General features: G+C 43.0%; 4 protein-coding genes across 5 annotated transcripts; 1 reads left to right on the top strand and 3 right to left on the bottom strand.

The window, feature by feature from the left end:
* Positions 1-26: 26 nt before the first annotated feature.
* On the top strand, positions 27-4,474 carry ruvbl1 (RuvB-like AAA ATPase 1). Its single transcript, XM_029150157.3, has 11 exons — positions 27-321; positions 892-978; positions 1,088-1,220; positions 2,045-2,196; positions 2,424-2,513; positions 3,056-3,205; positions 3,299-3,362; positions 3,448-3,646; positions 3,730-3,832; positions 3,909-4,000; positions 4,119-4,474. Exons 1-11 carry the CDS (start codon positions 181-183, stop codon positions 4,276-4,278), a joined length of 1,371 nt encoding a protein of 456 aa, XP_029005990.1. The 5' UTR covers positions 27-180; the 3' UTR covers positions 4,279-4,474.
* Positions 4,470-6,029, bottom strand: mustn1a (musculoskeletal, embryonic nuclear protein 1a). The gene is made up of 3 exons (XM_029150158.2): positions 5,285-6,029; positions 5,057-5,186; positions 4,470-4,808 (listed from the first exon to the last, which is right to left on the bottom strand). Exons 1-3 carry the CDS (start codon positions 5,291-5,293, stop codon positions 4,711-4,713), a joined length of 237 nt encoding a protein of 78 aa, XP_029005991.1. The 5' UTR covers positions 5,294-6,029; the 3' UTR covers positions 4,470-4,710.
* Positions 6,030-6,168: 139 nt separating this feature from the next.
* On the bottom strand, positions 6,169-9,081 carry rft1 (RFT1 homolog). Its single transcript, XM_029150156.3, has 10 exons — positions 8,829-9,081; positions 8,644-8,729; positions 8,416-8,538; positions 8,048-8,339; positions 7,839-7,973; positions 7,480-7,740; positions 7,247-7,391; positions 7,050-7,155; positions 6,716-6,965; positions 6,169-6,607 (listed from the first exon to the last, which is right to left on the bottom strand). Exons 1-10 carry the CDS (start codon positions 8,889-8,891, stop codon positions 6,443-6,445), a joined length of 1,626 nt encoding a protein of 541 aa, XP_029005989.1. The 5' UTR covers positions 8,892-9,081; the 3' UTR covers positions 6,169-6,442.
* Positions 9,082-9,619: 538 nt separating this feature from the next.
* prkcda (protein kinase C, delta a) lies at positions 9,620-21,814 on the bottom strand. 2 transcript variants are annotated; one of them, XM_029150152.3, is made up of 18 exons: positions 21,662-21,814; positions 19,006-19,140; positions 18,663-18,862; positions 17,198-17,264; positions 16,601-16,757; positions 16,039-16,070; positions 15,810-15,895; positions 15,171-15,300; positions 14,993-15,093; positions 14,201-14,297; positions 13,956-14,086; positions 13,569-13,742; positions 13,387-13,478; positions 11,870-11,932; positions 11,542-11,680; positions 11,257-11,445; positions 10,906-11,034; positions 9,620-10,495 (listed from the first exon to the last, which is right to left on the bottom strand). In XM_029150152.3, exons 2-18 carry the CDS (start codon positions 19,112-19,114, stop codon positions 10,337-10,339), a joined length of 2,055 nt encoding a protein of 684 aa, XP_029005985.1. In that variant the 5' UTR covers positions 19,115-19,140; positions 21,662-21,814; the 3' UTR covers positions 9,620-10,336. The 2 variants fall into 2 exon arrangements, with proteins under 2 accessions (XP_029005985.1, XP_029005986.1); XM_029150153.3 differs by having other exon boundaries at positions 19,006-19,135; positions 21,662-21,803.
* Positions 21,815-23,581: the final 1,767 nt, after the last annotated feature.

Here is a 23,581-nt window from a genome sequence, read left to right as displayed (position 1 = left end):
TTAGCGAATCATTTCCGCTAATTTTCCCTAGTAACCCACATGGAGACCGAGTTCCTTGTGTTTTGAGTTTCGGCGCCTATTGCGGCGGCTAGAATTAATCAGAAACATAACAGACATTTTACTTACATTTACACTCGTTTTTACGTTTTCACGCAGCGCATTAGTGCAGCTAACACAACTATGAAGATAGAAGAGGTTAAAAGTACCACAAAAACTCAGCGGATCGCATCTCACAGTCACGTCAAAGGACTCGGATTAGACGAGGCCGGGAATGCTAAACAGACTGCATGCGGTCTAGTTGGCCAGGAGGCTGCTAGAGAGGTAACACTCGTGGTTCGCTGCACTTACTTTGTGTTGTTTGGAGCAATGAAATACAAAGACGAGAATTAGTATAACAAAGAGTTTGTACAGTTCAGCTGGTGCTAACGAGCTAGCTTAGTGTTAGCACTGTGGTGTCGCTGTTTCATAGTTCGCAGGTGCGTTAAAGGGAAAGTTCACCTAAACGGGAGTCGCGTTAATATATTTGTGATTTATTTATCAACTGTATTTTAGACATTAATCATCTGTACTTGATAAACGCATTTTCTGTAAAAAGTGGCATGTTGGCACAATCACAGTTGAACTCACGGGGCCTTGGTGACCAGAGTTGGGGACCTCAACTCGTTTCTAACAACAGAGCGACTCTGCCAGTGGCATATGCGTAGATTAGTGTAGTTTGCAGTCGAACACAAGGTGCCACCACACTGTAGTGATGAATAATTAATACCTACACTTGCTTAAAAAATGAAATACTGTGTCCTGGCTCTCACGACTACTGATCAATGAAGTCCTGCTCACCTTTCCCCACTAAATGTCAGTATGTATTTATGTGATATATTTTACCATCTTCAGGCCTGTGGCATTATAGTCGAGCTGATCCGTTCAAAAAAGATGGCTGGACGGGCAGTGTTGCTGGCTGGACCCCCTGGTACAGGAAAGGTACGCATGCACTGCTTGTATACCAAAAGCCAGTAGTAAATGTTGATGGGGCTTTTCCTGCTGCATACTGTAACCATGATATTCCTTTTCATCTCTACCCTGCCTTCAGACTGCCCTTGCCTTGGCTGTAGCACAGGAGTTGGGAAACAAGGTGCCTTTCTGTCCTATGGTTGGCAGTGAGGTCTACTCATCTGAAATTAAAAAAACAGAAGTACTCATGGAAAATTTCAGGAGGGCCATTGGTAAGTGTCACCTTTAGTAAATCCTATTTTCTTTAAATATAATTTTGATGGTGAGGTGGTTGTGGGTCTGCTCTGACCTGCTCCTCCTCCCTGAGGATTTCATCCTGTAATAATTAAAATACATGCAAAACACAAAGAAAAGGACAATAATGAAATAGATTAAAAAATAGAAATGGACACAATCACATATGGGACCTCATTTACCACCAAAACCTTCTACTGGGTGATCCTATAAAATCTCAGACAGACAGGGCAAACCCCTGAAGGTGTCCCACTCACATCATTCTCATGAGCTGAAAGCTTGTACTGTACAGCGGATCTGTGAGAGCGGTGTTGAGAAGGATGGAACACCCGAGAAGGGGAGGGGGTTGGTGTGACTGCTGACGGTACCTGTCGCGCAGGAGGAAATGGAGTTTAGGTGGAGGGAGAGGTGGTCGTCACCAACTTCCCCCCTCTCCTAGAACGGATCTACAGGGTGCATTTCATTTGAGGGTTGTCATCACCCCTTCGATAAGAGCACCATGACAGACAGTCTCTGCCTTAAGCATTGCTCTCTGACCCCCATCACAGAGGCTCAGCCACCTGTGTGCTGCTGATGCTCAGCAGCCATAGCCTGCTTGAAAGAGGAGAGTGAGATCATGTTACACAGAATGATGCCCAGGCATTTCATGGGCTCACACACATGTTGTCCCCTGTTAATAACATGCATTGTTCAGTAGACTGAGGCATGTGGCAGCTTAGTCGGCATCGGAACGTAAAGACCCGATTGAGTTCTCACGATGTTCTGTGTGCGTGTGAATAACTGTAATATCACCCACATTCAGGACTGCGAATCAAAGAGACCAAGGAGGTGTATGAAGGGGAGGTGACAGAGCTGACCCCCTGTGAGACTGAGAATCCTATGGGTGGTTACGGAAAAACCATCAGCCACGTCATCATTGGTCTGAAGACGGGCAAAGGCACCAAGCAGCTCAAGGTTAGACAGCCACCTATTAACTGTTTTGGCTTTATTAATAGTAATTCTTACCTAGTTGTTGAGAATCAAATCATTTTACTTTCATATTTCTTTGACACTTTAACTGAGGATGCTCATGGATTGTTAATGTGACACCTATTGTATTGTTATGCAGTGAATGGGGCAGTTGTGTATTTCTTTTATGGTGTTTTTTTTTTAAGAAAGTCTTGTTGCTTTATTTCCCTTAGCTTGATCCCAGTATTTATGAGAGTCTTCAAAAGGAACGTGTGGAAGTGGGAGATGTCATCTACATTGAAGCCAACAGTGGAGCTGTCAAGGTAGCGTTATTAGTTGTTATTTGCTTACAAATGTCAAGTTTTGACTAGTTTACAGCGTAGATAATAAGCCTTAATTCAGTCCCTAACCAACATACACAAAGTAGAGAGTGTTGTTGGTTGTAACTGTCCTCTTCTGTCCTTCACCATGAGGCAACTTTCTCTCTATCTAAGCTGTATGAAAGCGCTCTACGTGTCTACTGTGCTCTGGAATGAACCTCTCTCATTCCTGCTCCCTTTATCTCTCCATCTTCCACAAGGCCTCTTTTACAGCAGCGGAGCTTGTGGCACGTGTTGACAGGCTGCAGTGACTGTTGCTTTAATCAGTGCAGGTGGGCCAGGGGCGTAGGTCATCTGTAGACGGAGGCCAAAGGAGGAGGGCTGGAGGAGACATTTGTTGCTGTCGACAGCCGTCTTGACCTGCTCTCTTGCACTCTTTCATCTCCTAACCATATGTCCTGACTCACGTTTCTCATATTTCATAGTTGCCTAGAAAGACACTTTTTAATTAGAGTTAAACACGTTTTTCGTTGTACTGTTTGCAGAGGCAAGGTCGTTGCGACACCTTCGCGACAGAGTTTGATCTGGAAGCCGAAGAATATGTGCCGCTGCCTAAAGGTGATGTTCACAAAAAGAAGGAGATCGTCCAAGATGTGACGCTGCACGACCTGGATGTCGCAAATGCCCGGCCCCAGGTACATAACCAGAAATGTTTGCTAACGTGATGTAAACAATAATTAGTTTCTTTTTTTGACTCTTTTTAATACATGTTTATTATTTGATGTTAGGGAGGTCAAGACATTCTCTCCATGATGGGTCAACTGATGAAGCCAAAAAAGACAGAAATCACAGGTGGGGAAAATCTACCCTCATCCAGCAAAAGCCAGTTGTTGACCTGTTGTTTATCTGTTCTCCTGTATATTGTTCCTTATTCTAGATAAGCTGCGTGCAGAAATCAACAAGGTGGTGAATCGCTACATTGATCAAGGTGTAGCTGAGCTTGTGCCTGGGGTTCTGTTTGTGGATGAGGTGCACATGCTGGATATCGAATGCTTCACCTACCTCCACAGGGCACTGGAGAGCACCATCGCCCCCATTGTTGTGTTCGCCTCCAACAGGGGAAACTGTTTAATCAGGTGAAATGAACATAACCTAGAAACTTGACCAGAATAAAGTTGTTTAGTTTGCTCAGATCTAAACTTGATTTGTTATTCACCAGGGGCACAGAGGACATCAGCTCTCCACATGGGATTCCTCTGGACTTGCTGGACAGGGTCATGATAATCCGCACCATGTTATACACACCACAGGAGATGAAGCAGGTGAGCCTGAGCTTTACTGCTGCAATTGATGACAGCTCTTCTGTGCGTGTTCCACTAATGAGGCTGTGGTTTGTAGATCATCAAGATTCGTGCTCAGACTGAGGGGATCAATATCAGCGAGGAAGCGCTTACACACCTGGCAGAGATTGGCACAAAGACCACTCTCAGGTAAAGTAGCAGCTCTCTTACTTCCAGATTCAGTCCTGTCTCTAATGAATGGACATATACTGCACGTGCTGAGTATATGTTGAGTGCTCAGTTGCTGTATTTTGCCATTTCCCCTCAGATACGCCGTGCAGCTGCTGACTCCGGCCAGTTTGCTGGGACGTGTTCAGGGGAAAGAAACGGTGGAGAGAGAGCAGGTGGAGGAAATCAACGAGTTATTCTATGACGCCAAATCCTCGGCCAAAATCCTCCAAGACCAGCATCACAAGTTTATGAAATAAAGCGGCCTTTTTGTAGCAGGAGCAATGCGGTGTCCATGTTCTCAGTTATTACATGGTTTGCTTTTCTTTTTTTATGTTTCCACCTTTACTGTCCTGATCACTGCTAACTTCCTGTAGTATTTTTGTTCTATTAAATTGTAAGTTTTATTCTGTTTGTTTAATAAAATAATTTTAAATAAAAGAAATGCAAACATGACTCATGCTTTTTAATGTTTTTAACTGTTTTGGTTTTGCTCACAGATTTAGCCTAATCATTACACAGTATTTGTATACTACAGATGACAGTATTGTCTACTTTCAAATCTGATTTGCATGCTGATGAAACTTTTTGCCGTTTAGGAAAATGTTCATGAGTACACAATGCTTCAGGACTTCAGTGCAGCTGCAGACTAACACAGAACAGGTGTTGTCACATCTGGATGCTCCCTGCCGTTACTTCCTCGCTGGTCGAGCAGAGCGAGCGTTGAAGACGGTTTCACCTCCGGACCTCACACCACTGAACACAGATGGAGCAACTTTGCCCATTTTCTCTGTAGCAAGAGAGAAGTAATGAGAAAGTTTTTCTGGTTGTGAGGCGGGTTCTATAAGACTGATTGTTGAGAGGACTCATTGATACAACCCTCCCTTCCTGTCTTTATAAGGAGTGGAAACTTCATGCACAGTCACTGCTGAAATGAGCTCTTAGCTTAACCAGATACACAAAACAGAAGCATGCTTTCTTTCATTCTCATCTAATATTTGTCAAATCATGTGACCGTGGACGTCTGTGTCGCCTCACCACACTCCTCCATTACTTCCATTGTCTTGCTCTTTGCAGGTCCACTGGTCCCCAGTTTGTTTTTTGCTTCAGTCAAATCCTCTTCGCTGACCTCAGGACGCTGTATTTGTTCGTCCTCTTCCTGACCAGGCTGAAGAAAAGTAGAAAGATGACTTTTGATAGTTCAGATTTCTCTATTAAAAAGTTTGAAAATAGATTCTGGAAGTAAAACGCAAACAGGGCTCTTACTTGAGACATGATGGTCAAATGGATGACGACCTCCTGTGAGAAGTTCTCCTTCTGTCAACTGTCTTTTTCTGTTTTAAGTGCAGTTCAGTACACACATACTGTATATATACACACACAGCAGTGACTCCCCAGTGGAAAATAAATCTGTTACTGACACTAAGACATGACGCAGAGGAGGCACAGGCTCCTCCTTTCTCTGGTTCTCTGCCTGGTCTGGCTTTTCTCAGCAGCATCTTTAGAAAATGATGAGATCACAGGCATTACCTCTCCCCACAGAAATCCCACAGATGCGGGACCCTTATTAATGTCTCTCTCTCTCTGCATCCTCCCCCTCTCTTTAACTCAGCTACAGTAGATGTAGCCGTCTTATACAACGTTAAGTCATGGCAGATTCACATATAAGAGTAGAGAATAACAACAATTCCACTGGTTAAAGTTACTCCCATCCCTCCATGCTTTTCCTGCTTTCCCATAATTATATCATTACTTGGCCCCAAGAGGAAAGACCAATAGTGAACTTCAAAGTGTTTCCCAAAATACAGTCAATAAACAACATATTTAGTCAAAGGGCTAAATGACAAAGTATACACAAACACTGTACTCTGCAGAGGATATGTGTCCCATTTAAATCTCTGCTACCAAACACTGGAGGTCTCAGTGGACAATATTAGGTTTTGTTTGTGGTGAGTGACAGAATGTAAAGTTCCGGAACATGTTCCTTCAAGTTTCCATGTTGTTGCTGATGGACTAGTTCTTCCTGAAACATATCCTGGGGTCACTATGGTTGATCCTCTGATTTTCCTAATTCATCACACAAACGAGCATCAGCAGCAGAGTAGAAACATCTGTGCGTTATTTTCCGGTGATTCATTACAAATGCAAAATTTTATCATGTCCTTTTATTTCTTGGGACAATATATTTTCTAAAAAAAACAGTTGTATTAACAGTTGTCTTAAAATACATTCAACTTCCTTTTACCCATAATTACATTCCTAACATGTTTCTGTATCAAAAAGGAGAGGAGTTAAAAACACACTCACATTCATGCATTCACATACAGGTAAGTGCGGTTTCACTGGTTTCCACGCAGCCAGTGACTTTGGCGGCTTCTCGCACAGTAGTGCACTTTTGTTCGAGTCCAATGCGTTCCATCTAATTTACGAACGCTTCTTTCTGTACCACGGCAGGAGCTGTGTCCTCACGAACTGGACTAGACGTGTCTCTGTGAGGAGGACGGTTACCAGAACGCCAAGCAGACACGCTGCTCCGACGCCGATATGGATCAGACGCAGCACCCAGCCGCCGTCACAGCAGAACACGCTCTGGAAGTGGAGGGGACAACAGCTAAACACTACAACTTAAAACAGCAATTTAAGAGTTTTTACGAATTAAATATGAGTCAGTAATGAAGCCATGTGGTGTCGCTGTACCTCAGAAACTGCTGTGACACCTGCACTGACTGCCAGTGCCACTAGAAGAAGCGGGGAAGGCAACAGACCCCTCAGAGGCTTCCACTGACTAAACTGGAAGTAGCGGCGTATAAACAGCAGGCTGTGAAGGATCCGCAGACCCATGTTAAGGCAGTTGGCCAGTATGAAACCAACAGCGCCGGCCCACCATGTCAGTATGTAGGACAAGAAGAGGAACGACACGGACAGAGCCAGCATCACCAGGTTATACCTGAGGGAACAGCACCAACACCGTCACCTCACAGCTTTTTACCATGTGTAATGGTTGTATCTGTGTGTAGCTCTACAGTCTCACTTGTCCACCTCCTTCTGGCTCATGGCAGCGAATACAAAACACTCCGTTACTCCATTCACAGCCAGCAAGAGGACGTAGCAGCTGTAGCACCTCAGCAAAGTGGGCCCTTCAACGAAACGTGAGCATAAGGGAAAAGTCATTGATCTACGTCGTAACGCTTGTTCAGGTCTACCAAGACGGGCTGAAAGCTGACATACCCGACCCACTGCTCAGCAGAGAACCCCCGTAGATGTCCAGGGCCAGGTGAGAGTAGGCGTAACCGAACACTGTGATCACCAGACCGATCACCAGCACCAGCTTCAGGAGACACTCCAGGACCTCTGCTGCAATGGCGACTTCGTCCTGCAGACGACACCCACAGCCTGGGGTGAATCCACCCAGCCACGTCTCACCTTTCATCGCCATCAGTGTCGGTGTCCACCGCTCACACCTGTCTCTGACGCCTGACTTCACGTCCTCGCTCCAGCACTTTAGCGAAGAAGATGTAGAAGCTTTCCTCAATGGGCAGGAAGATGAAGCGCGCCACCATGGAGCCCAGGTTGTTGACAATGTCGTAGACGCCCTGGTCTCCAAAGCTGAGGACATTCAAAAAGGTCATGACGTAGCGCTCGCCCTCTGTCAGGATCTGCTTCAGGAAGGACTGCTTAAAGAAGCTCCACGTGAGCCGGGCTAAGGTCCAATCAACCAGGGGCTGGAAACAGGCCAGTAACATTAAACCTACATTATAAGCAGGAGCAACAGTCATTCATCAGTATTATAATTATAGTCAGTATGGTCCAGTCCATTTACCTCGCCACCATTTTTACAGGGAAGCAGATCTGCAACACGATGCAGAGGAAAGTTCTTCCTCACTGCCTCCTCGGAGCCCAAGAAACGAATGAAGTAAACAGCGTAACACAGAACCAAGAATCCTGTGTAGACCAACTAACAAAGGCCCATGGGTGAAAATCACAGCAAACAAAGAGAGTCCAAAATGAGAAAAATGTACGACAACTTACATGAGCAGCAGAGAAGATGAACAGGCCCCATTCGCGGGCGGACACCACCAGCACCACGGTTACGCTGCACTTAGCGATCATTGCCAAGCTCTCGGCGACCACCTTCAGCCGGACGAACATGTGAGCCTGAGCCAGGACCCAGAGCGGCTCGGACAGGAGCTCCTGCACTCCTGCCAGGGCGAACAGCACCACAGCGGGGCCATAGTACGGCACACTGTGGGGATCCGGGACCTCAAGAAGCCACAGCCACACACAGATCAGCAGCGCTGCCCATAAAACGCCCAGAGGCAACCTGGGAGGGGAGGACAGACCGTAAGAGCAACACTATGATTACAACAACCTCCTACGCTCTACTGTAATAAACGTACGTCAGCCACAGTAGGTTGATGACTTGTCTCCAGCTGTGGCTGCTCCCCGACCCCCCACTGAGACAGGCTCTGCGGAAAGCCTCTCTGGACAGGAACACTAGTGTGGAGTAGAGCAGCGTAAGCCTGCACACAACACACGACACACAGCACACAGCACACAACACGGGCTGGTGAAGACAGCGGGAGCAGCAGTGACTCGGAGCTGTGATCGCAGCACGTCGGTCCTACCTGACATTAACAACCCCGATCAGCTCTTTGGACACGAACCGCAACGTGAACGCGTTCAGCAGGAAGGTGAGCACGCGGAACATCACCTGAGACGCGACAGGTCACGACACATGCAGCAGAAACGTTAGCGGGGTTAGCTTTAAAACACCGGGCAGGTACAGAGCTACAGGCGAGTGTTCGTTCACCTGGAGTAACACATTATACGACGCCAGAGTGGACGCATCCTGCAGGACATCCTGGGAACTCATCGTGCGCCTCCTTCGTTTCGCTGGATTCGCTTTTGTCAAGTTATTCACTCATTCCGTCGCTTCGCTTGGCTGCCTTCACGCGCAAACAACCCTCACTCGCTACTAATATTGGTCAAAGGGACGACTTCCGTATACAGTGAACGTAGACACGTTGCGCGGTGACGTCAGAGTTGGCCATAGTGAGTCTTCTAGATGCCGCTAGGGGGCGCCACCACCATGTAAGCGAAAGAGAATAGGCGTTCCTTGTGTTCTTTTTGACAATCTCGATAATATCTAAATATTTACATTTATCATAATCATTTTGGGTTTTACAATAAATTGCATCATTTATTCTGACACAACGGATATATATAAAATATTGTTTGTTCCGGTATATTTGCAGAACCCCTGACAATTACTGGAATGGTGTCCAGCAAAAAAGAAATATTCATCAGTTTTTTTCTCACTGACATATAACAAAAATAAAAACATACTTTATGAGCTCTATTTTGTGACACTACTGTACTACATCCCCAACCTTTGTTTCATACTAAGATCATGCTGTCGACCATAGCATGATCCTAGTATTAATTCGGAAGAGACATTCACATAAGTGGAAATTTTTGAGAATTTAACTGTCCAAAGTCCAGTCCAGAGTCCAAAGGATGTCACCAGACTTAGGAGGAGGAGTGTTTTTTAATTAGATGTAAAAGATGGAGACAGTAAAAAAAGTACATCAAAACCAAAAGTGTTTCATCCACATCCATATACACTGTTTATTTACAGTATTCCAGAGACTTTCCACTCACTGTTCACAATTATGTACCATTACTTGCTGAGTTTGTGGCTGCATCAAAACCACCCCTGGCCACAGGCAGAACCCTCACACACAACTGAGTTGCACCAATTAAGTTTGATCTTTACATGGAACAGTCAGCTACACGTAATTAAATTATACATTTATCCAATGAAAGACATGATTATCAGACATTTAATAAAGACATGAAAATCATGATTAAGCTTAATTTTAACATGTACAAAGCTTTTTGTTGGTCTCTGCATGCAGCCAGCTTGTTAACACAAACCATGTGGAGTGTACAGTACAGTTTATTCCTGTGTTTCATTCCCACCTCTGTTTATATGCAGTAGATTTGATCTGAATGTTATCTAGAGACACCGAAGAGCTGCAGATGGGAAATATGGCGTCAAATAGAATGTCAGGATATTCAGACCCCCCCTCCCTTATATTATTACTCATATAGACCATCACAATCTGGACAAATATAAGCATGCAGACAAATACAGTAATATTAGTATATACAGTACAAGGGCCTGTCTACTTATTTCTACACGTACCCTAGGAAAGAATTCTGCTCCTCAAATAAGATAAGACAAATACTGATTGTGGAATGGTTCGCTCATATGCTGCAGAATAAGATAATTGTCCCATAAACATGAAACTTTTGTTACTTTTCTAAAAGGTTCTCCATCTTGGGGTTGATGAATGAAAATCCAGCAAAAGCTGATGGGTCCATGGAATCTATGAAGTTCTTATCACTGTGAGAAAGACGAGGCTTCTCACTGAGGAACTCCCGATCAAAGTTGCTACAATCATTGGGCGCTTTCTGTAAGTGACCAAAAACATAGCACAGTGGTTAAATAAGCTATCAACAACTTTTAGATAAATAGTGGTTGTTTGAAAGATCAGCCCTTTTTTTTTTTTTTACAAAACCACATAGCAAGAACAAGATGAAACAGATGTCACAGATGAAATAAGGTTCCAATGGTAGAATTTTGTGTTATCTTGTTGTAGGTGTGGAAAGTTCTATTTTTAAGACTCCCATCATTCTATTGACTAAAACATCAAACCTGCACTTAGGTAATTTATCCTAGAGGTTCACATACACACATATTTAGTTTTAGTATGTGATCATGCTTTAGCTTACATTAATACAGAAACAGAGACAAATCTAATGATCATATCACGTCACCTAGTTTTTATTAACAAGTGTGTTTTTGTCCATGTGAAACATACCACTTTGGGTTTGAAGGACGGTTCAACTTCCCTCCTTTCCAAGGCCTGCCAGCTAATGGTCTGGAAGAAGGGGTGTGAACGGATATTACCCACAACTCCAAGCCTGCGTGTGGGGTCTTTCTCGAACAACTGTAAAACAGTGAGGGGAAAAAAGAAAAAACTGTTTGATATTGGCATTGTGTTAGTGGATTATACAGTACTTCATCATTCATTCATTACTGCATTCAGTGCATTCACTACATTAATTCAGTGCTTCTATTAACTCATCCTGATCTTAACCTTCGTCCAGACATTTAATTTTCTGCTTCTTAGCAACTTAGATTGAGTTTATTTAAGCAGCAGAGTACAGACCCGCTCAAGCAGGTCCTTGGACTCCTTGTTGATCCAGCGAGGATAGTGGGGAATATCCATGCGAATGGATTCAAACAATTCATCCTCATCATCTCCATGGAAAGGTGATTGCCCAACAAGCATTTCATACAGCAACACCCCAAATGACCACCAATCAACCGAGAAAGAGTACTTCTGTCCAAGCAATATCTAAGACAAAGTAATATTAGAAATAACAATCATGACACAAATCCAACTCTAACACACTTTTAAATAATTTAAGATAAGAGAGAATCAAAAATCTACCTCTGGAGCAATGTAGTCAGGCGTGCCACAGAAAGTGGTGGCACGATTCTCCCCAAAGACGTTCTCCTTGCACATGCCGAAGTCTGCAATCTTTATGTGTCCCTCATAATCCAGCATCACATTGTCTAACTTGAGATCCCTGAAAACAAAGCAGCAGGATTGGAATTATTCTCAGGTCTGAAAGGGTACCTGTTTGAAAAAAATTAATTAATGATAACTGTACAAATAATAATAATAAATAAATCCAAACATTGTGTCCTCAAAAAGTGTCCTGTATTACTATTTAGTACATGAACAAATAAAGGTGATATAACAAGCATTTTCTAACCTGTAGATGATCCCTCGGCTATGTAAAAACTGTAGACCACAAATGATCTCAGCTGAGTAGAACCTGGGAGGAAGAAGATGGCAAAGACAGATATGAAGCACTTTGGTGGAAAGCTAAAGCTCTCCCTCTGAGTTGGCAGCTGAAGCATGGTGTCGAGCAGACTCATTCAATGTGAAGTTGAATTATTGAGGAGGACATTTGTATGGAGTGGAAGACAGGTGAATACCGCTCTCATAATGTGACACCTGAGAGCCGCTGGGAGCCTGTAAGATTATCTCTGGCCTGCGTCTCTCGTAAGTTGTGTCACAAATGACTGAATGACAGACTAGCCTCCGTTGTGCCCTGCCAACGTGTTGTTCTTTGTTGATGACTGGCTGACAAGGACTGAAAAGACTGACAGGCTTTGTCTGCTCAGTATCTTTCACTTGTCTCATGCAAAATCGTCAGAACAAATTGGAAAGTCAGGACGAAAATGTGCTCTAACAACAATGTTAATCCATCTGTTCTATGTGTAAAGGAGCAAATGTGCTGGGCTCTGCTATGGTATGGTATGTGAAATGATGACTTTCTATAACTTGATCAACAGGTTAACAGCAGAACCTGATACAACAGCTTATTGGAGCCAAAGAAGGTAGCAACAAACCTGAAATTCAATCACTGCCTAAGGAAAGCTACTGCATGATCAAATGCTAAATCCATCCCACAACTGGATCAGCAACAAAGAACTTTATTTATTACATTCATATATTAAAAATGGACAGCCAATCTACTATTATCCATCCAGGATAAATGCAGTCACTGAGTGAGCAGGATTTAAGCAGATTGGTGTCAGGTGTCTGTGCTTGAACAGGAACAGAAGTAACAGAGGTACTTCTGCCATCCCATGGGCTCTAAGAGCAGTTAACTACAGGAGATGTGACTACAGAAACTACACAGCAAGCTCTGTGCTAGGACACAAAGCAGCAACATGCCTTAAGATTATGGTCAATGCACTTATGCTTCCACACAACAGTAGACCACGATCCTCTTACTCTTTTATTGCCCTGCGTTTAACAGAAGCTTGTAAAAATGCTACACCTTTACGGCTGTTTGTGAATGTGAGACTTACAAACTTCAGCTGGCATCCGTGTAACAGATGCCACTAACTTGTATCTCATACCAGCTTCATATACCAGTGTGCCATTGTTTTTTGTTTCTGGAGAAATTCCCACAGAGTGATGAATGCAGTGGTGGGTGGTAGTAACTGATACTGTCCCTTACAAATAGTGCACAGACATGTAAAGCTGCTCAGTCTTCATACAGACAGTCTGACAGCAGCAGGGTTCGTTAAGAAATGTAGAAAAAATAAATGCGTAAGAGACAGAACAAAAGAGTAACATAAGCTCTTCTTTATGGGCATGAGCTTTTTATCAGCCTATTGTATCCAAATGAATCTCATCACCATTATCCAAGTATGTTTTGTCCCTGGGTACTTGTATACAGTGCATGTTGTTATGAGATGTCAGTGAGTGACTCACGTGGCTCTGTTGAGGTCAAAGCGTCCTTTCTCCTGAATGTGAAACATCAGGTCTCCTCCATTCAGATACTCCATCACAAAGAAGAGATGCTCCTGTAGACAGGTTTTACACGCACTCAGTTTGAACTAATTATTTGATGTCGAAAAAAATGCAATTAAAGATACCCTGGCGAAAGAAACTACCTTAGTCTGGAAGGTGCAGTAAAGGTGTGTGAGGAAAGGGTTATCCCAGGCTAATGCCAGGACTCGCTTCTCTACCATAGTGCACTCTACATCATCATCCATCAGCACCACATCTTTCTTCAGAGCCTTTACAGCAAAGTACTCTCCACGCCCCTTCAGCTCTGCAAGAAGAACCTGAGGAGGAAATGAGAAAAGAGGAAGAAGAAGGAAGATTAAAGAAGAAAGAAGAAGGAACGGAAAAGAAGAAGAAAAAAGATGTTGAAACTGTAAGTGGTTTCTGCCTTAAAGGCATGAAGCTGGAAATACCAGATCATATTTTAATGAATCTTAACATGTCAGTTGCTGCTCATAGTTTGTAAAAACACATCTAATCTGGACAGATTGTACCTTGCCAAAGCTGCCCTTTCCCAAGACTTTGTGAAAGACAAAGTGGTCCACGTTAATTTGGGTCAGATGGGTAATACGGGACTGAGGCCGTTGTGCAGATCCCTCCCACAGTCTGCCATAGGGAGAGCCATCTATTGGAATAAATAATGACCACACAATGACCAACTTTTGGATTTAAATTCACTTGCAAATTATAGTATGTTATTCAGCACCCAGTATAGTACTGACATTAAAGACCTACTAACCGTGGACATCCAGGCCAGCAAGCTTGTTAACTTCATCATAAATTCCAATATCAGTTGCATTAGGGAGGTTTGGATCTGAACGGCGAGTGGATGATTTCTGAAGGAACAGAGAACATTAAATACGGCTACGCATGAAACAGAAAAACAGTTTCCTAATAAAGGTTGTCCTAACAAAGGCAAGTGCATGGCGTTATTCTTCTTTTTTAACAATGTTGGCTCTGTCTGCCACCCAATACCCCAAAGCAACATGTAGTACCATCATGAGGAAGTTTTTAAACACAACAGAAACACAGGCTCAAGTTCCTGCTGAGGTCAGGTCTTTCACTTTGATGTCTACTCTTATTGTGACATCCCACTATAAAATGGTTTGCTCTTTAGGGAGAAATACAGAGTACTGTATTTAATGAGTTAACTCAGTTGGGTGATTATACTGTAAGCAATCACTAAACAAGCTCTGCCTGGGTTAGTGTTAAGGAAACAATCCGATTCAGACTCAAATGCAGTGGGGTAAACATAAAGGCTCTTTCACCCTATCTTTTTATCTTCACCACTAAACTACTATCTGCTATTACCATATGATTTGGCCACTACATGTGGCCTATTAACTGTTTGAGTCTTGGACAGAGTCTAAGGTAATTGTTGTAAAGCTTACTTCAATTGGCTTCTAAACAAAGAGCTTTGTGTATCTAGGGGCAGGAATGTCTGGTGCAGGTCCAGTTGTAAATAAGCTATTATTCTAGAGTCAGGCGTGTCATTCCAATTGTGCTTTTACTTACTAGCTCAAGAACCCACCTGGCTCACTTGTGTAAGGGCTTCAGCTAAAAGTTTCTGGTTGATACCACAAAGGTTGGCTACTTTGTCCTGACACTTGTGATGAACGTTCATGGCACAATCTACAAGAGAATAAAAGTTGAATATAAGAACACAATCAGACTCTAGCACTTACACTCCTGTTAGATGTGCTTCGTACCTTCACACTTCAGGCCTTGTTTTACCAGACCCCACAGCAGACTTCCACAGTGATCGCAGAAGGTGGGACTCATGTAGTTGTTAATCTTGAAACGATGCGGCATGTCAATTTTAAAGCGCTCCTTCTGGAACTGCAGGGACAAATTGAATGAATCATCCTCATCATTCTCTGGTGGTGAAGGAGTTTACAGGCTGTGGACCTGCCTCATGGTTTGCTTTTTATCTGCTTTCCTCTTTGGATTTGTACTTTCACAAATGACCATGCAGCAGTGCAGGTTTCTTCCTACAGTAGCTCTGTCTGTAGTTACCTTTAAAGTGGCTCCTTACTCCCCACCGTGTTGGTGTGTGTGCTTGATCATTCCTGATATTATCTAGGTTAGGTGGTCTGTGATCACTGATAATCCCTGACAGAGGTTCTACTGGATATGAACTAAGTATACTGAATGGTATCAAACTGGCAGTAAAAGCGACACCTGACAAGTCACTGGAACAAGTGCCACTGTTCATATAATATCAAGGAGGCTTACTTTACTACAACAGCAAACAATAGTGTGAGAAAAGCCCACACCAAAGCGACATTTGGCGGCATATGGAGAACACTTACAGTACACAGTGTGCTGCAGAAATCTGTTGTACGTACCACAGTATCCCGACTGTTGGCAGCAGTACCAGTACATCTGCCAATGATTTTGTCTATGCATTTCTTGTGGATGGCTGCATTGCATTCTGGTAACAAAAAATGGGAAAAAAACATGTATATACATTCATTGGGTATCTGAGCATATCTTAAATACTGACTATGTTAAACTGTGAAAAGGTCATTTTGTAAAGTTAAACATTTTCATGATTTTAAATAACTGCACACTTACGTCTGCATTTATAGCCCTGCTTGTTGAGGCCCCTGTGGAAATAAAAAACATACAATCAGTTTGTTTTGTGTGAACTAAGGAAGATCTGTAACCATCAAGGATGACGGACATGATCATCACAACACAGTAGATACTGTATATCTTAAGTGCTAAACTTGGTTAGTGAAGCCTTGTCAGTAGTGATATGGTGGTTGAATGCATAGTAGAAAATGGTGTTTCTGTCTGCTACCCAATAACCAGTAAAACAACAGCAAGGAAACCTGTGCTACCATCATGAGGAAGTATTTAAACACAACAGAAGCACGGGCTCAAGTTTCTGCTGAGGTCAGGTATCTACTTTAATGTCTACACTTTTTGTCGCACTTCAGGGAGAAATACAGTCTATTGTACTGAGTTAACTCATTAAATGAATTCATTTTTTCCCAAAATGAATTATAATCAGCAAGGAGTGTTTGCGTTTAACTGATGTGACAGAGCTTTCAATTTTGATGATGGCATGAATAGGGCATTTAATATGATGACTGTTTAATGACAGATTGAGTAAAGAGGAAGCCAAACTGACCAGACAAACTCTCTGCACACAGAACAGAAAGTGGGCTGTCTGAAGAAAGTGGCAATGAACTCATGGTTCTTTATGAAATGGATCTTGGCCTGTTTAATGGCTCCTCGTCTGCGGTTCAAGGTAGGACCCTCTTCTTCCTTAGCAGCCTGCTTACCCTCTGTCAGACAGAGAAGCACAGATCATTTATTACAGTGTAATAAGTCACACCTTATGAGCTTTAGTGATTATTTGTTGGGATAAATTAGAGTTGCTTATGCAAACAGCTGTGCCTGGTGAGATAATTAAGCTATGAAGAAACCTGTGTGACCTGTGTGGGGGTGGGGATGTTTAAAACATTAAAAGAATGCAGACTAAACACTTATGCGACAAATATGTTGAAGTGTACATAACATTTTAACAGCAGAGTGTTCATTCAAAGTCCTAAACCTAGGAGACACAAAACCACTTCTCTTAAAACCTATTTTCTGTCATCTACTTACTGTGTTTTAGTTGCCCCAATGCAAATAAAGTAATAATAAGTGTAAAGTTGCAATATCACCTGATATACAATATCAATGAAAAGGACAAATAAGAGAATGATGCTTTTTCACTCTTTACCTGCATCTACTTCCTCCAGAAAATACTGAACTGACATCATCACTCTCCCAGAAGGCTGGAGATCCACCTAAAAACACAAAAACATATTTAAAAACAAACAGCTGCAAGAAACAAGAGTGCTTTTTGCAGTTTCTTAAAGGAAAATGTCACCAATTTTCAATAAGGGTTGACCAAAATGCCCTAGGGTAATATTTAAGAATGAAGGGACAGCTGGTGGTCTGCACCATGCGCTGATGTGAACTACTAAATATCCCTGTGCTTCGTTCAGATGAAGTTGCAGATTCTACCGCTGACGACACACCTTGAGTTTTGGTCTACATGTGGTTCTTAAGAAGAAACTGGAAAAACAGGGACACCATCCATCCATTTTACAAGCCACTGAATCCCATATGCGGGGTCACGGGTAGAACGTGCCACACAGAAAGGCACCAGGGCCGCCTCCGGGAATCAAACCTAGAACCTTCTCCCTGTGAGGCGACGGTGCTACCCACCGCGCCGCCCAGAATAAGCACCCAGTAATATATTCAGCTGTTAATTGTTTTAGCTTGCACTGTGAAGTTTGAGTAAACTTATGAGCAGCTGCTTCTCGTGTTGTGGACTGTCAGGGATAACGTTAGCTTACGTTAGCTTAGCTAGCAGCAACCCCAATACTAATAAAAAAATTATTTTCATCCTATTCCAGGTAGAGACTCGTGGAAAGGACAAATGTCTGGTTTTCCAGCCACTGAACGTTTGTCTGTTAGATTCAGTTGTGCTTCTTTCAGCGCAGAAGCATGATTTAACTTTTCTGGACGCCAGCACTCAGGTGCGGGTGCCGGTTCCTCATGGCAAATAATCCGCCAGTCTATGTTGGAGAAGGAATGAAGGATCATTTCTCTGCATAGAAAAATGGAGGAATTTGAGTGTCCCTTCATTCTTACATACTACCCAAGATCATTTTGGTCAACTCCCATTGAAAGTCTGTGAACTTTTCTTTTACGTTTCTGCAAATACTGGTGATAAATATGATCTAAAATATCATGAATATGATCTAAAATTTCACCATTATCACAAATATAAACAAATACTTCAGGGTTATAAAACACCAGTAATGCTTTAATTTAATACAGTCTCACACACACAAATCAAGGTGTGTGTGAGAAATATCTTTAAGGGTTTTAATAACATGTTGAACCACCCTAAGCAGCCATAAGCTTAACTAGGGGCTTCCTATAGCTGTGGAATTAAGCCTATACAGCATTTAGGAGGAGTTTTATTCCATTCTTCCTCACAGAACCAGTTCAGCTGTGAGCCCTTCCAACGCCTTATATGATTCTAGTTTTGCTAACACTTGACTCTAGTTGATCATGACTGTGTTTTATACTGTATCTTAGAAATATTGTTATTTTAGTGAAGATCAGCTTTTACACAACGACAGCCTGAAATACTACTCTTCAAGGATAGGGGACAATCTCTGATATCCTACCCAGAATTCAGCACGGCCAAGGCCTTTCTTGCAGCGTTCAGCAAGGACAGACACACCAACAGTGACCTCAGCCAGTGGCTCCTCCGATGTTTTCATCAGTAGTACCTCAAGCACGCGACCCTCATAGATGTGCGCGTCAAAACTAGACTTCCATGCTGGGTACATGGTGGGTTTATGCTGGACCAAGGTCTTACCCCTTTCTAAGAAAGTGAAGACAGATTAAGAAATAAAGGAAACCTATAGTGCAGTATAACTATTACATTATATAATAAATTTGGCACAGGTAAAAAAGTACTGTACAATTATAAAATACAAAGAATTATAAGATGTCAAACTTTCCTACCCGTTGTCAAGGCCTCCTTGATCTTGATTGCACAAAAAGGAGAATCCGACAAGGGGGGAAGAACTCCCAAGTCATAGTTGTTAAAGGCAATCCTCAGAAAAGGGGCCATGATGACAAGTACCAGGGTCCCCTGACCTCAAGTATAAGAAAGAAGCACATATTACTTGGGTTGAATTATTCACAAACACATGCATTATTGCTCACTCACTGCAAACTATGACACACCACTCGTTGAATATTGGATTCACAAAGACACATTTAGCAATACTACTGATGAAATGAGATGTACAAATGTAATATTAACATTTTATAGTTGTTTGGAAATTGTTACAGTATGTAAAAAATGGTATTGTTTTAATTAGCTTATTTGTGACTGCAGGCTGGAGTGAGAAACTATTATTTTTTACGCTTCTAACCTTTCTGTGAATGAAAGTTTCCCTCAAACAAGGATGAACAGACAACTTTATAGTATTAAAACGTAGCGCTGACATCCTGTCAAGACACCTACACAAAAACAACCTGGTTGTGCTAGCAAGGACTGAGAGACCTATGCTGAATTTGAGTTTGGTTGCACACACTGGCATCTCCCTTTGAGTTATTGAAGTCACGCTCACATGGAGGAGGAGACACTTTTACACCTCTAAAAAACAAGAGGACTGAACATTCTATTTGTACTGTATCTTATTAAAAGCTGGATGCTTCTAATAAGATAAAAAATGATAAGTGGAACTGAATGTGCCCCCCCCCATGATCTTATGAAGATCTTTTTTATCAATACCTTGAATACACATTATAAAGAACTATAAATAGAATAATGCTAATAATCAGGAGAATAAGAACATTTGTGCTGACAGTGACATAACAACAACCCTACATGCTGGGCACCGGTATCTGTACACACAATGCTTGCGTGCACTGCACACAACTTTGATCTCTCCGTCTCTGTATGTGCAAAGCAAGGCGTTACGTCAACAACGTCATGTCTTTGCCAGTTACTTCAGTCCTGTTGGTGCAGATCTTTCTATATGTTCCCTATCAATACGTAAGTCATTAAATATAATGTGAAATGTCCACCACCGCATTTTTGGCACCTTGTGCTTCTTGCTTATTGTAGTTTTCACAGGTTTTTAAATGTGAAGCTCTTGAAAGGTTGCAGTTGCAACACTATTCTTGCCTGAACGGAGCAGGTCTCAGCACGTTACTAATCCATACACACACATGAAATGCTCTGCAGTAGGCCAAGAATTCACATTCCTAAACCCTCGAATACCCACTGAATCCAGACAATTAAGACGGAAAATATATTGTACCACATGGAGAACACCGTTATAATGGAATGATGGCGAAAAACCACATACAGAGTCACTGCTGCTGTGAGCGCTGATGTTTTTGGGGTTAATCAACAGCAAGAGCAGTGTGTTACTGAGGACAGCAGGAATTGATTAGTGACCAAACTGTTCATGTGCATTTTCGATTTGTCCTGTCTGGCAATCTCAGTTATGTAACGTGCAAATGTCCACCTGATATCTAGAATATTCATTTTATATAGACTACCTCCTAGTTCATACATTATTGTGCAGCATAAAGCAGCTTGTTAGCAGCAGTGCAAAGTATTTCCAAGGCTACATTGCTGTTATTGTATCCCTATATCTAAAATCTAGGCTTTGATGCTGTGTAATTACACTGTGTGTATATACACATGACATACCGACATTACCAACACAATATTTGGATGAGGGTGGAACGAGGAGACAGGTTCACTGCAACCAGGGAGGAAGAAAAACAGAGAAGTAGACGACGGTTTGCGATAACCTGCTTTTAATGCACGTACAACATCTTAAGCATGGATTTCAAAACAGGCATTACTGACAACCACAGTCTTACTCTGAGCCGCACACGCGCGCGTGTGAGGGAGGTCTAACCATTAAAAGCTTTCTTAACTAACCCTGCTGGCATTTCATTACGGTGACAGCCAGCGTGGCTTCGCTATCAGTCGGCGGATCTGATTTTCTTGAAGCAGCGTCAAGGATGTGGTTGAGTGGCAGTCAGCTGAAGACAAGATCACGGTTTCCGACTGCAGTTCGCGACCACACTTGACTTTATGGAAAATAAAGGTGGCGGCTTGTGTGCTGTCCGGACCGGCCCGCATTCCTAGAACGTCCTCTGACCTGGAGTGACACATTCCCGACCGGCCACAAACCCGCTAGCAACTCCTCACTAATTGGGTCGCGCCGCATATTTTACCGCCGTCGCGTTGCAAAGTGGCAGCTGACTTTAAAACGCCCTCACCTGTCACTGTTTACTCACCCAACAAACCTATTGGTTTATTTTCTGTGGAACGGAAGCAACGATAGTCGGGAAAGTGAGTTGATAGTATTCAGAAAGCGGGATAAGAGCTGTAACAGGCGTAGACACACTGTTACTACGGTAACTTCACGTACGTAACCGACAGCCGGCTAACGTCACGTTAGCGGCGACGGTTGACGTTACGGTTAAATGAGTCTGTTTCCCCATAGACTGGAGGAAAGGAGAAGAAAAAGAAGAAGGCTGCAGTTCGTGCTCTTCTAGCAACTTTATGCTAACTCCAAATATAAAACACAGATGGAAAACAAAGAAAGTGCGACCCGGTAAAAAGAGCAACAATATCATTTCTCACCTCGTCCTGCAAACTTGATGTGTCTTTTTCGCGGCTCGACTGAAGTTGCTCTCGTTCTTCCTCTGTTTTTTTTCGCTCTGTGATTCCGTCGATGGAGGAAGTGAGTCTCTCCCTCTCCCTCACTCTCTCTCTCTCTCTCTCTCTCTCGAGCTGTGACGTTTACCTGCTACACACACACGCACACACGCGCGCACGCACACACTGGTCTAGTGCATCCAGCTGCCCTATTTTCAATAAAAACCCTGTCAGCTATTAAAAAGCTGAACCATTTAGCCTACTTGTCCCGCACATGAGTGTTTTTAGCCACACATGTCATTTTCTCATTTAACCGCCCCCCCTCCAGTCATTTGTCGCTGCAGACCTGTTGATCACCCGGGCTGGAAAGGACACCACCTTTCCACGCAGCTTCGTAAGGGCGCACAAATAACTGCATCGCTGCTGAGCGTGGCCCAGATTACTGGAGGGGAGACATGTTTTCCACTTTGCGCGTGTGGCAGGGGGTGGGGTCACGTGACTGCCGGGCTGCGGAGGCAGTTGGAGGTTTGAGCCTGGTCTTGGTGCTGAGGAGGTGGCAGATTTGGCGCACGCGGACAAAAGGAATCTTCGCTTGTTCTAAATTAACCGCAGCATTTATTTATTTTCCTCCGTGCGTGGACTCGCGCACGCACACACCCACCCACGCACGCACGCACGCGCACGTCCAAAATCTACGAGTGCACAAATGAGCAGGGGTAAGGACTCGCGTGTGCCAGTTGAGCTATTCTCATCTTGGTGACACTAATCAAATATTAGCTGAAGTGAACAAAGACCTAAATTGGGACTGCGGCAGAAAAAGTCCTGCAGAGTGAGTCATAATTAAATATTAAGGTGCAGCTTTCTAGCTATAGGGGAGTGAGACCTGCCTGGAGCAGGTTGACACAGGTGTGCCGGTGTTCCCCGCTCTTCTCACAGGGCTTATGTAAGTGATTGTGACTCATGTTAGACTCTGGAAGTCTACGGTGCAGGAATAGGCGTGTGTGCCTTAAAGACCCGATTGCTCACCGGCTCAGACAGATGCACATACAAACACACAAGCGCTGTCATGTTGTGCCCATAGAAAGCAGGTGGATGATAAATTTAGCAAGTTTGCACGAGTGGTTAGTGTCTGTGTGGTTACTGTCTTACTTCAGCAGAGAGGTTTTAGCCGAGTATGCTGTGACTGCACTTTATTAAACTTTAATATAAAATCCAGAAGGATTAAAAAGATCCTGGTCACATATTCAAAAAAAATAAAGGAAATAATCTTACATTGGTTAATTTCATCTGTTGGGGTTTTTTTATAGAGAATTTAGCCATTTCTCTATTCTTCATTGATTTTCATTCCAGAACACATTTTTAGTCAAATTATTTATAGGCCACCTCTCCATCAATGCTGCTACTACAACTGCTAATTTAAACATCAAAACCTCAACTGAAAAGAATAGTTCTCATCACCATCATACTGTGAACAAAGACTGGTTTGGTCCTCTGTGGCAGCACCTTTGATGCTCATTGATAAATTCTGTATATTTGCATAAATTAATTCTCACCCAAACATAATAATAATAAACTACATCTTGAGGTTTTGTTGTTGTGTGCGGTGACTTCCTGGAGTTCACAACGGTTGCCTGGCAACCGCTCACAGACTAGACATAGTTCAGTCATTTAAACTCTTGTGTGAAGAAATGTCAACTTTTTGGTTGTTGCTCAGATAAAACCAGATTACAGACTCTATTGGCAAGTTGTAGCAGCATAGGTCTCAGCCAGTTTCTAACCTTAAATAAGAGAACACAATTCTCCTCAGAATTTGAAACTCTTCTTTAAATCTAATTCGTGAGACAATCTTCAGAGTGTCTGCCTGACCTGTCGTAACATTTCAGCCGGTGGCGACAGGCTCTGGTG

This window comes from Betta splendens, chromosome 5, assembly GCF_900634795.4.
Source record: "Betta splendens chromosome 5, fBetSpl5.4, whole genome shotgun sequence".
In the NCBI taxonomy this organism is placed as follows: Eukaryota; Metazoa; Chordata; class Actinopteri; order Anabantiformes; family Osphronemidae; genus Betta; species Betta splendens.
This window is presented reverse-complemented; position numbering and strand designations above follow the sequence as displayed.

Bases quoted from the DNA above. Each gene is read 5' to 3' on its own strand.
- mustn1a (XM_029150158.2), bottom strand. The intron at 4,809-5,056 runs GTGAGGCGACAC...CTCTTGCTACAG, and splicing joins GGAAGTAATGGAGGAGTGTG to AGAAAATGGGCAAAGTTGCT.
- rft1 (XM_029150156.3), bottom strand. From the start codon at position 8,891: ATGAGTTCCCAGGATGTCCTGCAGGATGCGTCCACTCTGGCGTCGTAT. The intron at 7,392-7,479 runs GTGTGAGCGGTG...TGTCGTCTGCAG, and splicing joins AAGTCAGGCGTCAGAGACAG to GACGAAGTCGCCATTGCAGC. The intron at 6,608-6,715 runs GTACAGCGACAC...CTCCACTTCCAG, and splicing joins GTGTCACAGCAGTTTCTGAG to AGCGTGTTCTGCTGTGACGG.
- prkcda (XM_029150152.3), bottom strand. From the start codon at position 19,114: ATGGCCCCTTTTCTGAGGATTGCCTTTAACAACTATGACTTGGGAGTT. The intron at 16,758-17,197 runs GTAAAGAGTGAA...TCTGTCTGACAG, and splicing joins TCTGGAGGAAGTAGATGCAG to AGGGTAAGCAGGCTGCTAAG. The intron at 11,446-11,541 runs GTAGATTTTTGA...ACTTTGTCTTAG, and splicing joins CTGACTACATTGCTCCAGAG to ATATTGCTTGGACAGAAGTA.
- ruvbl1 (XM_029150157.3), top strand. From the start codon at position 181: ATGAAGATAGAAGAGGTTAAAAGTACCACAAAAACTCAGCGGATCGCA. The intron at 979-1,087 runs GTACGCATGCAC...CCCTGCCTTCAG, and splicing joins GACCCCCTGGTACAGGAAAG to ACTGCCCTTGCCTTGGCTGT. The intron at 4,001-4,118 runs GTAAAGTAGCAG...ATTTCCCCTCAG, and splicing joins GGCACAAAGACCACTCTCAG to ATACGCCGTGCAGCTGCTGA.